The sequence below is a fragment of the Ctenocephalides felis genome, unplaced genomic scaffold, assembly GCF_003426905.1.
Source record: "Ctenocephalides felis isolate EL2017-DRISC unplaced genomic scaffold, ASM342690v1 CF-g0.4_SCAFFOLD_01170, whole genome shotgun sequence".
NCBI lineage: Eukaryota > Metazoa > Arthropoda > Insecta > Siphonaptera > Pulicidae > Ctenocephalides > Ctenocephalides felis.
In genome coordinates, this window is record NW_020537324.1 from 60344690 (window position 1) to 60358851 (window position 14162).

At 28.8% G+C, this 14162-nt stretch overlaps 1 protein-coding gene across 1 annotated transcript; it reads left to right on the forward strand.

The window, feature by feature from the left end:
- The first annotated feature begins 1057 nt into the window (after nucleotides 1–1057).
- LOC113366606 (dipeptidase 1-like) lies at nucleotides 1058–11145 on the forward strand. The gene is made up of 5 exons (XM_026608238.1): nucleotides 1058–1143; nucleotides 6323–6410; nucleotides 6615–6690; nucleotides 8992–9113; nucleotides 10897–11145. The coding sequence occupies exons 2-5, from the start codon at nucleotides 6347–6349 to the stop codon at nucleotides 11001–11003; spliced, it is 369 nt and encodes a 122-aa protein (XP_026464023.1). The 5' UTR covers nucleotides 1058–1143; nucleotides 6323–6346; the 3' UTR covers nucleotides 11004–11145.
- The last annotated feature ends 3017 nt before the right edge of the window (nucleotides 11146–14162 follow it).

Sequence of the window (14162 nt, forward strand, 5' to 3'; positions counted from 1 at the left end):
ACACATATTTTTTCTAAATTGGTCTCATTTGATTCTGTTTTTACCAAAACGTCGAGAAAACAAAATTGATCAGAAAAGTATAAAATATTTGGTCTACGTTTTAGCCTACAATTATTAATCGATTTTAAAAATTCAAAAACTATTGGAAAAAAATATTGATTGGGATACACGTTGATCAGGTTTTGGTGGAAGCCAGGTCGTTTTTTTGTAATTAAATGTTTAACATACTAAATGAATTATTATAATGTTTCATCGATGTTTATAAATTTGCTGCGAACTTGAACAGATTCTAATAAGAATCTGTGCCGAAGCTTATGTACGTTTATGGTGTGTCGTATGTAGCTACTGGTTACAGTTGACGTCTACACCTAAATAAAATACATTTTTAGAACACTACATAGATAAAATAAAATACAAAACAAATTAATTTTATGTATAGATACAATCACAGATATGTAAGTATATGTTTGAAAAACATCAAGTAAAATCAAATTACTTTTCAGTGAGAGCTATTTGAAAAAGCTATTTTGACATATACAGTTAAATATTTTATTAATATTATTAATTAATTTACTTATTCATTAAGTAAATTATGTTATAGGTACAGGAAAGTTCGTGGAACTTGCCTTAAGGTAAAATGCTACATACAACAATTTCATTTTTTTTATTGAAGTTAAAAGAACGAGAAAGTCTTAACCTAGTTCCAGTTAACAGAAAAACAGAGCAGGTTTATCGTGGTAAAACAGCTATATTAACTGAAAATAATTGAAATTTCAAAAAAATCTTTTGTACACATATTTTTGAACATTTAAACTTTGAAAATGTGCGAAAAACAGAATCTAATTTTTTTAATTTTATACCAAATACCTTTTTCATTTGGTTCCTCAAAATTAAATCGTATATCCTTTCTGGTCTTTAATTTTAACATATATCTCGTTTATCGAATATTTAACTTTTTTTTTAATTTCAGACCGTGGTTCGTGAAATGAATCGCCTGGGCATGATAGTTGACCTCTCGCACGTGTCCTCCAGAACGGCAAGGGACGCCATCGGGGTCTCTAAGGCCCCCGTAATTTTCTCACATTCTTCCGCTCACGCACTTTGCAATTCCTCAAGGAACGTACAGGATTCAATGCTGAAAAAGTAAGTATAGTTCAGAGTTTTTCTACACATTTACATCGATGTCATGATATATATTCACAGATTGTAAAGGTAATCAAATTCAGTATTTGTCAACTAATTTCATGAAATACGTGATACCTAAAGCAATTTAATCAACTAATTCCCGAAATAATGTTTCTTTTTTCAAATTCGTTAACAAAATGTGAGTACTAAACTAAATTCCCATTTCTCGTATCTCTAAAGTTTGTAACGTGTGTGAAAGAAAACAAACATATTTTCATGCTATTATTATACCTATAATCTATAACCAACAAATCTCGACTGAAGTTTTAGAGCATTTGTTTATTCTATAAAGTAATAATCGCATTTAATTTGATACTATGTGTACAAAAACAACATTTTGCATGTAGCATAATTATATAACTTTGCAACAACAAAATTTCATAAAATATACCAATCATCAATTAAAACACGCTTTTCAATATCACTCTAATAGTAGTCTTTAAAATCATATACAATACACTGAGTAAATACTAATCATATACTGTAAATTTAGTTAAGAATTGGAAATGATAATAACGTTATACCTATAACGATGTTTATAAGAGTTTTGTTTGACTACACTAGTATTTCATTACTAGTAGTACGAAATTTAATCACTTTTTCAAGAAGAGTAATTTTAAACATTGTTCAAATACTCGCTCACAAAAAACTGCCATGCAAATTTCGCATTTCATAATTGCCATTTAAAATTTTTAAAAGTATATAAAAAATCATAATTATAAAGAGAGAATGAAATTGATTCTTAGAAGATAATATTGAAATTTAAAGTGAAAGTTGCCAATCATTAGCAAACAATGTTAATTTGGGCTGAGTAAGTGGAGTCATAGTTTATATGCAGGTTTTGAATAATTTGATGAACTCAGGTATTTATACAGTATGATTATTATTAACTTCCCGAAGCAGATGTTTGTTTTTATAAAAAAAAAACGATTCGCTAATTTTATGTTTTCTCGACGTTTCATGCCATTCTGAATCGAATGAGATCAAATTTGGAAAAACTATATGTGTGTCTCACGGGGCCGTTTTTTGTAATAAAGTATTCAATTTTTTTTATTTTTATGATGTTTTTTTACGGTAGATGCCATAGTATTATAGATCATACTAAAATATTACAGGCCTACGATAAGTCGTTCAATTTTAAAAATTATTCAAAGTTTACAAGAATTAGTATCGTTTTTTTTTGGGATAGACCTTTCATCGACGTTTGCTCAAAAACGCCTGAACCTATTTCAGAAATTTAAAAGCCATTTGATGTATCTCGATGGAGATCATCGTTTCTCAGTTTTGTGCGACGATCGTGTCAGCCATTTCTTTGTAATTTGGAAAAAAAAGTGTTAAGCTTTTCGTGCACATTTAAGGTCATACTACCGAATCGATTTAAAAAAATCAAAAACTGTTCGAAAGATAATAGTTGGGAATGATACTGATTAATTTTAGGTGAAAATCTACTGAGCCGTTTTCTTGTAATTAAGTGTTGAAAAAAAAATTTAAACCGATTATTATGGAACTTTTTTTGGCGATATTTGGTCTTATAGAATTTACTGAAATATTACGGCCGTACGACAAGTAATTTAATTTTAAAAATTCATCAAAGCTTGAAAAAATGAGTAGTTTTTTTTTTGACGTTTGTTAAATTTAAAATTAGACGATTTACTTGCTATAACGATAAAGTACTTGGTCTTAATGAACATACGAAACCATTAAAGTCATATGGAAACTGGTTCAATTATAAAAATTGATTTGTGAAAATTTGCTTTTAGAAAATACTCCGAGTTAACGTGTTCGTTCGTTTTCAAATATGTGTAATAAATCCACTCAGAATACTTTTAATCACTTATAAATTAAATTATTTTTTATTGATTAAGTCGATTATTTACACTTATCGGGAAGTTGATGTAACTTGCTTCAAGGCAAAATGCCAATACCAACTAGTTACAATTTTTGTTGGGTCTATAATAGTATTACCTGTAGACCACATGTCTATAATACCCTGCAAATAACTCTTTTAGTTATGTGTCACGTAAATCTGTCAAGTCAATTAAATTTCCATGTCCTCCTGGGCAAAATTTCGACCATCGATTTCTCAAACAATATGCAATAAATTCAAACGGTAACAGTTTCCAAAGTAGCTGTTCTATGTTTTACCAAGGCGCAAAAACCAGAACGACATTTCCCATTAGAACTAGTCTTCCGAAATCGTGGCACGTAAACGCTGAATAAGTGATATTTTGGATATATGCTTTCTATAATCTCGATTTTCTTATTTTCTCGTTAAACGTTTTGGGTCGAGCCAGAGGACCATGATAAAATGAAATCATTTCAAATTTATTGAATAATTGAGAATTGCTATAGGATCTTCGATAATGCAATTGTTCCTTCCAAGAGAAGTGAGAAGTATTAGTAAACTACCCGTAGGGTAAGTTATAGTAATCGCAAAAATGAAAATTTGTATATCTTTACGTTTCAAAGGTTTTTGAGCAATTTGGCATACCTTAGAAAAAATGGATGTATGTGTATGTGTGTGTGTGTGCGTATACATATTTTCGTCGACGATTTCGGGAACATAGATCAACCGATTTAAATAATTCAAAAAAACATTTGATTCGTATTGATAAGGAGACGTGCTGATTAGTTTTTGGTGAAGGCAGATCTAGTCGTTCCGAAGATACGGGTCAAAAAGTGCCAAAAACGGTAACTCAGTTTTTAAGAAAACTGGGCGTCCGATTTCAATCATTCAAATAACATTTTACTTGTATTGACAAAATGAAGAACTGATTGAATTTTTGGGAAGGCAGGTCCTGCGGTTATGGACTCTCATTAAAAATAAGTTAGAATAATGTCATTTGGGAGTCAAAAATTTGGACATATGTACGACATTTGGACAGATATTTTAATAATGTGTATACATTTTGTGTATTTATTTTTGGGAATTCCGTACCAAGGTTTTTAATTATGATACGTTAAGTTTCAGCAATTTGCATTAAGGCACAATGCCATACACCCCACTAGTTTGATATTTATTTTTTACATTCGAAGATTGATTGTATTTAGCCAGGCAAAATCTCATTGGTGCATGGTACCGTGTCTTAAGGGAAATTGCTGGTTCTTCCCGTAAAATTTCGAAGGGAATAAAATCAATAATCAATAAATATTTATCAATGATTAATAACCATTGTCGTAACAACCCTTTCGACTCAGATGCCGCCGGCGGCAAAATACGTACAAATCTCGCAATACGCGAGTAGAAAGGGTTATCTATTTTCTAATAATAATAAATAAAATTGTAAATGCTATATATTTTATCGTTCACATAATATACAATGACGATCTTATCGCACAAAACCCTTAAGAATGTTTACATTAACAAGAGATGCCGAATGAATCTATCTGAGGTTATATTTAGAATATCACATGTACATTTAAAAATTGAATTGTAAATTTAAAATTTATATTTGGAATATAAAACTCTGTGTATTTCTGAAAATTTGAAAAAAAAATCTGAAAATTTTGCAATTTGTTTGAACCGTATAAGTGAACTTTGAAACCTAAAAATCTTGGTACCGAACCCAGAAAAAATGTAACAATACTAGTACTCATTTTTAAAATATGAATAAAATAGCTGATAATTTGATGTGCATATGTCTAAAAAATCATTTTGTCCGTCAAATATCTTCATTTTTTTGTCTTCCCAAAAATTTCAACCCATTCTTCATTTTGTCAAAAGAAGTAAATTCCATCAATGGAAATCGATTGTTTTTTCATCATGCAGTAGCGATGACTATTTTCACTTGAAAATATAGATCAAAAATATGTTTTCAATTGATAATATTTCATTTCGGGCACTGCGGTGTGCAATGGCTATGGAAAATCAATGGAAATGGAAATGCAAAAGTTGGCATTGGCCTCAGTAGTGTGTGTTAGATATTTATCAAAAATATTCTTTACAAAAATATTTCATGACGTTTACGCACAAGCAATCTAAACTAGCTGTAAGTGGAATTCTGTCTTGAGGCAATTATGGCATCGTGCCTTATGGCAAATTGCTGGAACTTCCCGTACCGTAACGAAATGTTCGAGGAATACTGAATGTTTTCAAATAGATTATTATAAATATTGTAACATTGTCTAATATTTATAAGAATTATATAAACTGAATTGCAGAGTTGAAACTATTTATAAAGTATATTAGAACTATAGTCAGAATTAAAAATAAAATCTGAAATTTTTTCGATATACAAAAAATTAAAAAAAAAAAAAAAATGGAACAAATTTTTTTTTCCAAAATTAATTATTTTGTTAAGACAAGCAGAAAGTTCTTTGAATTATTTAAATCGAACGCTTAGTTCTCTTAAAAACTGCCATTTTTTACATATTTAGCTCCGTATCTTCAAAATGGCTGGGCCTGCCTTTGCCAAAAACTAATAAACACTTCTCCCAATCATTACTAATTGAATGTTTTTTAGATCATTCAAATCGGATACTCCGTTCTTTCAAAAATTCGATTTCTATTTTCTGCACTCTTTGCACCGTATCTCCGAAACGGCTGGACCTGTTACCAAAAACTAATTACCTCTTTTCCCTATCAATAGGAATCGAATGTTTTTTGAACCATTCAAGTCGGTTGATCCGTGCGCCCTAAAACGTGACTGGAAATTTGTATCCATACACACACACACACACACACATCCATTTTTTCTGAGGTATGCCAAAACGTTCGGAAACCTTCAAAACGTCGAGAAATGTAAAAATTTTCAATTCCGATTTTCGGCCCATTACAATAACTTACCCTACGGGAAGTTAATTTGGATAAAAATGACAATTTTCAGAGTTTGAAATAATTGAAGCTATATAAATTTAAAAAAATAGTTTTTAATAGTTTCTGAAGAGTTCTCATATCCAAAAAATATTTTTTTTTGTAGATTTTTTGTACCTCATAAAATTGATCTGCATAAATATCTAACTTTTTATTTTAACCTTTTTTCATTTTATGTTCAATTTATTGTATTTTTTTGCATTTGTTCTTTTTGTGCACATATCAATTTCTTAAATAAAATATTAAAGTCTTTATTAACAAAAAAAAATTATAACAAAAAAAATATATCTAACATCCTGAGCAAATATAATTAAATGCTTTCAGATTGCGGCCAATAATGGAATTGTCATGGTCAACTTCTATTCAAAATTTTTGACTTGCAAGGATGAATCCACCGTCGACGATGCCGTCGGTAAGCTTTCAACACCTTGAATGTCTTTAAACCCATAGTTTTCTTTAATACTTTTTTATAGAGCTTATTAAAATATCGCATGCCGTTTTCAATGGCTTCTATATTGTATCATCATTTAATACGTGCCACAATGTTTCATTTTGATGGTGCAGTTAGAAGTTGAGTATTTTTACGACATATGTATTAAAGTTGTCGCTATTTTAGCTCACATCAACCATATACGACAAGTGGCTGGAGTGGACCACGTCGGGCTGGGAGCAGGTTATGACGGCATTAACTTGTGAGTAAAATAGTTTGCTGCTAAAATTTTTTTTGTTTATATATATATATATATATATATATATATATATATATATATGATAAAAATTGTTTTCTTGGGCATCCATCCAATAATTAAAAAAACAGTTTTAATGCAAAATGTTTTAATTAAGAGAACATACGTTTCGGGTCCAGATTTGACCCATCTTCAGTGCATACAAATAAATTTTAAAAAATATAACACAAAGAACAACACAAAAATGCAACGAAAAAATAAGTATGAAATAAAAAATTGAAAAAACATCAAGTTATGAAAATTTTTTGAAAATTGTAAAATTAAAATAAATAATATGTTTTATTGTAAAAAAGCTTATTACAAAACACATCTTGTTAGTTTGGAGACAGAGTTACGTGTCAACGTAACTGACACGTAACTCTGTCTCCAAACTAACAAGATGTGTTTTTGTAATAAGCTTTTTTACAATAAAACATATTATTTATTTTAATTTTTACAATTTTCAAAAAATTTTCATAACTTGATGTTTTTTCAATTTTTTATTTCATACTTATTTTTTCGTTGCATTTTTGTGTTGTTCTTTGTGTTATATTTTTTTAAAATTTATTTGTATGCACTGAAGATGGGTCAAATCTGGACCCGAAACGTATGTTCTCTTAATTAAAACATTTTGCATTAAAACTGTTTTTTTAATTATTGGATGGATGCCCAAGAAACAATTTTTATCATATTATTTCACCATCTGAAGAAAAACCTCTCGCTTTATATATATATATATATATATATATATATATATATATAATATAATATAATAGGGTGGTCCTTAATATGGGTATTTTCGAATTTCCTTACTCTCAGGGGTCAAATGCTTCCAAATTTATAACAAACAATTCTCTGACAGCTCTTAATATTAACTTTAAGATAGTCCGCACTCAAACCGAAGTTTCTTATGGTAATAACAAAGCTAAAATTCAATTTGTTTTTTAGAATTTTATAAATTAACAAGTGAATCAAACACTAGAATCAAACACTAGAATAACATTGTATTTGCTTATCTTTATCATAAATAAAAAGAACTACAACAAAAATTTGATATATTTTATATAATAAGTATTTACTTAGGAAGTACTTAGGAAGTACCAAGAAACTTCGGTTGGAGTGCGGATTATCTGGAATTTAATATTAGGAGCTAAAACTTTCAAAGAAATATTTTTTATTATTTTGGAAGCATTTATTCTGATTAAGGACCACCCTATATATATATATATATATATATATATATATATATATATATCGCATTTATATATAGCATATCGCATTTTACTAATAGTTTACTTCACTAAACTATTTAACAATACAAAAAATATTTTTGCTTATTAAAAAAATGATTTAGAATTTTGTTTCATGTGTTAAAAATTCATTTGTTTGGAATTAGTTATGGAATATTTAGCAAGTTGATCTTAGATTGAAAAGTGCTCATATGAACTAGATTTTACAAATTAATTCACCTAATATTTGAATATAAACAAAGGAAAATGTACTTAAGAAATTATAATTGCCAAAAAGCAACTAATATGTTGTACGAGATTATGAAAATTATAGACTACTGCAGATACTATATTATTTTTTTCTGAATTACTTATACTGCTTGAATTTCTTATACATCAAATAGGATTAAGAAGTATAGTATAGCATATTAAAAATTTTGGAACAGAGAAGTGATTCGAATCCCGGTTCATTTATTCATATCCTTTGAAGCATTTCTAAATTATTTAAGAAAAAATCTAAAATAATTTTTTTCATATTCTGCCATAATTCTTAAATATAAACCAAAAATCTTTTTTACCTGCAAATAGAAACGATGTATAAAAGTTCGGGAAGATTTTGTAAAAAATAATAATAAAAAAATATTGCAAAGTTTTTATCAACTTAATTCTATAATATTGTCGATTTCAAATCACCCAAACAATGCAACATAATCTAAAATTAATGTTTTTGTTAGAAAAGTAGCTCAAATCTCTGTTGATTTTTTTTTTCTGTTTGCTCCTTGACATCTGTATATTTTACATAGAGTAAGAGACACAAATCCGAAATGTCTAAAATGGCTGATAAAATTATAAATGATAAAAATACGTATTCATTGGCATATTTAGCATGGCATGAGCTTTAAACTTAATGATTTAGGTACTGTATATAAAATTTGTACAGAAAGGACACAACAAAGAAATTGTGTAATTTTTTAACATGTAACATCTTCTAATCTTTCACAAAAATTGCATTTTAAAAACTTATTTTTATTAATTTTAGCACTCCTGTTGGACTCCAGGATGTATCATCTTATCCATTATTATTTGCCGAATTATTGGGAGCAGGCTGGACGGATCACGAACTTACAAAACTTGCTGGAGAAAATTTTCTACGTGTTATGAGTAAGTCATTATTGTAAATTATGAATAAACCGATGAAATGCAGATTTATTTCATATTTCATGCATTGCATTGAGAGAATTCATACTTGTTACTTAGGAGTTGAGCATGTAACAAATGTTAACTAGTTGCAATTAGATGTGCAATGGTTTGTTAAAAAATATCATTGACAATTGATGTAGTATGAGGTCTATGGTTAAATGTGAATCTGAGACTAAATCATTGTTTAACATATTGTTAGAATTTATCCTCAAACTTATACGAGTAATTAACCTCCCGTAGGGCAATTTAAATTAATCGCAATCGAAAATGAAAATTTTTATATATCTTTACGTTTCAAAGATTTTTGAACATTTTGGTATACCTTAGAAAAAATTGATGTATGTGTCTGTGTGTGTGTGGATACAAATTTTCGTCGACGTATTTGAGAACACCAATGAACCGATTGGAATAATTCAAAAAACATTCGATTCGTATTGATAAAGAGACGTGCTGATTAGTTTTTGGCGAAAGTAGGTCTAGCCGTTCCGAAGATACGGGACAAAAAATGCCACAAACGGTAACACGATTTTTAAGAGAACGGATCGTTCGATTTTAATATTGACAAGATGAACTGCTTACATTTTTGGGAAGGCAGGTTCAGCGGTTATAGACTCTCAATAAAAATAAGTTAAAAAAATGTTATTTGGCGGTCAAAAATGCTTATTGGACATATGTGCATCAAATTATCAGATATTTTATAGAGATTTCAATGATGTGTACATATTTTGTGTAATTTTTTTTTTTTTGGTTTCTTGCCAAGATTTCTATTACGGTACGGGAAGTTCTAGCAATTTGCCTTAAGGCACGATGCCATGCGCTCCACTAGTTAACTTCCCGTAGGGTAAGTTATTGTAATCGTCCAAAAATCGAAATTGAAATTGTTTGCACTTCTCGACGTTTTGAAGGTTTCTGAACATTTTGGCATACCTTAGAAAAAATGAATGTGTGTGTATGTGTGTGTATGTGTGTGTATGTGTGTTCGGATACAAATTTTGGTCGACGTTTTCGGGAACACGGATGAAGCGATTTGAATAATTCAAAAAACATTCGATTTGTATTGACAACGAGACGTGTTGATTAGTTTTTGGCAAAGGCAGGTCTAGCCATTCCGAAGATACGGGGCAAAAAATGCCAAAAACGGTAACTCAGTTTTTAACAGAACGGAGCGTCCGATTTGAATATTCAAAAAACATTTTACTTGTATTAACAAGATAAAAAACTGATCTAATTTTCATGAAGGCAGGTCTAGCGGTCCGGAGATCTAGTAAAAAAAGTAAAAAAAAAATGCTATCTGGCGGTCAAACATGAATGATCATTAGACATATGCACATTAAATTATCAGATATTTTATAGAGATTTTAACAATGAGTATAAATTTTGTTTACATTTTTATGGGTTCCGTACCAATGCTTATCCGTTAGACGGCGGCGCGGCGCTTACGCGCTTCGATGCAATCGTCTCTATGCAGTTAAAGCACTACGATTGCTTTGAAAAAAAGTTCAGAATTTTCAAAATATTTCAAAATACACTTTTCTTCAAAAAGTCTTTTTTTTTAAAAAAAAGTTAATTTTTGTCAAAAATTGTCACAGTAAATTTTTTTCAAAAATGTTAATCTTTTAAAAAAATAATAATTTTTGGTAAGGAAAATTTCAGCAATTTGCCTTAAGGCTCGATGCCATGTGCTCCACTAGTTTCGTATATAAATAATATATTCTCTTATTCTAAACAATTCTTTTTTCCTAAGGTCAAGTCGAAAAAGTGCGCGACGAACAACGAAAATCTGGCGTCAGTCCTTACGAAGAACTGATTCAGCAAAGAGCAGAAGAGCAATATAACTGCTCCAGATCGTAAGATTAGGTAACGATAGATAAATTAATTATGTTAGAAAATTTTATAATGAAAATTTTATATATCTAATGCATATATTATCTAATGACCAAGTTTTATATGATATTTGATACACATTATATTATATATAGCTTGTAATTTACCTGCAAACCAATCATAACTCTTCCCATTATATAGGTTATATGTATCGATAGTTTTATTATATTTAGAAATATAGTTTATTGGAAGTTGTTTTATCAACATGGTTATAGCAATATCAAAATTATGCTAACAAAACGAACATTGAAATTTAGAAAAATTTTGATGTTTGCAAATGATGATTTTACAATGATGCAAAATTTTAATGATAACTAAGAGTTATGTAAAACGTGTTTAGAGCTATATTTGTTATATTAAATTTAGTTGTAGTCGTTTTTAATTATTTAGTGACTCATAGTCAGAGACAAATCTAACTAAAAATTGGCCAATGATAAATTCAGTTCATAAAATAGATTGGGATATAAATATATATATATATATATATATATATATATATATATATAAGAGATGAGTAACTCACACCGGAGTGAACAACTCCTCTCTCGGAGTGAATCCGAGTGGAGTTGTCTCACAGGATTTGTCATATCCGACTTCCCTAAACTGGTACTAAATCTGTTAACATGTGCAGATATTTGCTTGAGATTTTTTACTAATACAAAGAATTGGTTCGAAAGAGGTGGTTTTTCTCGTCTCACAGCTCAGTTTTAGGACTTTCCAGGTATATAATGTCTCAAAATAATGCTATTTTGTATTATATATTCTGTAAACGATGTTTGTCCGTAAATGAGCTCTTTCAACCAGGTATACAACCAGCTGAAAATATCTAGTATTATATTATAACTTTTACACAATTAAGATTTTATAATTGTGTAAAAGTAATAATATGCTAATCAAACTACCTGATGTATAATTAATTCTCGACAAGGAAATAATAAGAGAATGTGAGGTCTTATTATTTTGTGAAAAATATTATACACAAAGATTTGTTCATATTTCATATTATACATATTCAAAGAATTCTATATTTTCTTTTCAAAAATAATTACAAAATTGATCAAAATCAATCAATTTGAGATTTGTATGCATATTGAAATGCATAAAAAAGTAATTATTATGATAAAATGAACAAAGATGTATGAACTATTTGTGAACTATTTCTAAAGTCTTAATAAATTCTTATATATATTAACAACACACTAGAGAACACATTTGTGTCAAGTATTATGTTTCAAAGTTGTCGGAGTTGTGGAGTTAAGTGAATATGACTTCTCTCTGAAGTGGAGTCAAATCCTAACCGCTTCGGCTTCGGATATAATAAGCTCATGTCTAAATATATATATATATATATATATATATATATATTGTATATATTTATTTATTGATTTATTTATGCGCTTAACAACTCCGCGGCTCCGACAACTTTGAAACCGAAATACTCGACACAAATGTGTTTAATAGTGCGTTGTTCATGTATCTTCTGCCATTTCTATTCGAGAATAAATATTATATCGGGTAGTTCGATTAGCATATTATTACTTTTACATAATTATATAATTGTGTAAAAGCAACAATGTAATGCTAAATATTTTTGCTGCTTAAATACTATTGATATCACTGATAAATTTTGCACACTAAAGTATTGTTATTTCAGGCTATGGAAAAACCAGATTAAATGTATTTCGTTTCGTGTATTTTTCAGTATTGTATATTCCTGATTGCCGTCATAAAATATGACCCCTTACTATTCGATAAATTATACATTTCAGCTATGCACACTTTAATATAATTTCATTGTTGTGCATCCTTGAAGTAATAACTTTGTATTTTCTGGAAAATACACAATGGCATTATTTTGACTCGTATACCTGAAAGGTCATAAAATTGCCTGTGAGACAAAAAAGCGATCGCTTCCTTCCCAAAGCAAAGTAAATGCACAAATACCAGTTTAAAAAAGTCGGATATAACAAATTCACTCCGAGGGAGGTGTTGTATCGTAGTGATAACTCCGGAGTGAGTTGTCTATCTCTACATGTATTAGATATTAGAAAGAAAATCTAAATTCTCTTTCTGAAAAAAGAGTTCTAGTTTGACTCTTCCTCAGTGAAAAATACTACAAAAATACTTTGTTTAGCTATAGAACAGTTTATTGTGTTTACTATAAAAAATTTTTTTAAAAGGTCAATTCATCAGTTGGTTTTACACATCACTGATTAATGATTCTTGGTTATATTTGATTTTTCTTAAATTAAATACATAACTTCTTTTTCACAAATATTATTGTTAAGCAAGTCTTCTATTTATTTATTCCGTATTTCATTTTTTACATAATTGTGCATCATTAATTTTTTAAGATTAATTTTACCATACTGTATTAAATTTTAATGATTATTCTATAAATTTTATATATTTGCTATTACATTATCTCTATTATGTTTCGTCGTTTTTTCACGGTAAGGTAAGGTAAGGTCAACCTAGGACTTGCCAAGTATGGAAAACTAAAAAAAATATGAACAGAATTCAGATTATAATATTTAATCAAATGAAAATATTTCGGTATGTAACAATAATAAGGCTCATAAATAAACGTTTACATTTTGAATTACAAAATCAATGATTCATAATTAGTAAATGGCTCAGATTTTATTTATATACATACTTACTACTTTGCAAAGTTATATGGCTATAGAGTTTGGAATTTTATGATGCTATGGAAATAGGTAAATTTATAAAAGACGATTTCCATCTGTATAAAAGTATATTAAAATTTATTGATTACAGAACTATAGAAATGTCATTACATTTTGTTTTTATATAGATCTGTTCTTAGTACTATTAAGTTGCCATTTACGGTTATAAGTACTAAATTAAAAAATGCCCAAGAATCCTGTTTTAATCGATAATTTGTATGCATACAACTGTCTTATTAACGCTTTCGTTAGGTGCATGATGACATCCAGTGTGCCGAATTACCACTATTAAGAATTTTACTCTTTAGTTCTTTAGAAGCGTAATTATTAACTTCTAAATACATTTTAATGATGGTTAAAAGATTTTAAAATATTTTGTGCAACAAATACTTGGATGGCGTGCTGGCTCGTACAGCAGTTTTCTGCAAAAACACTG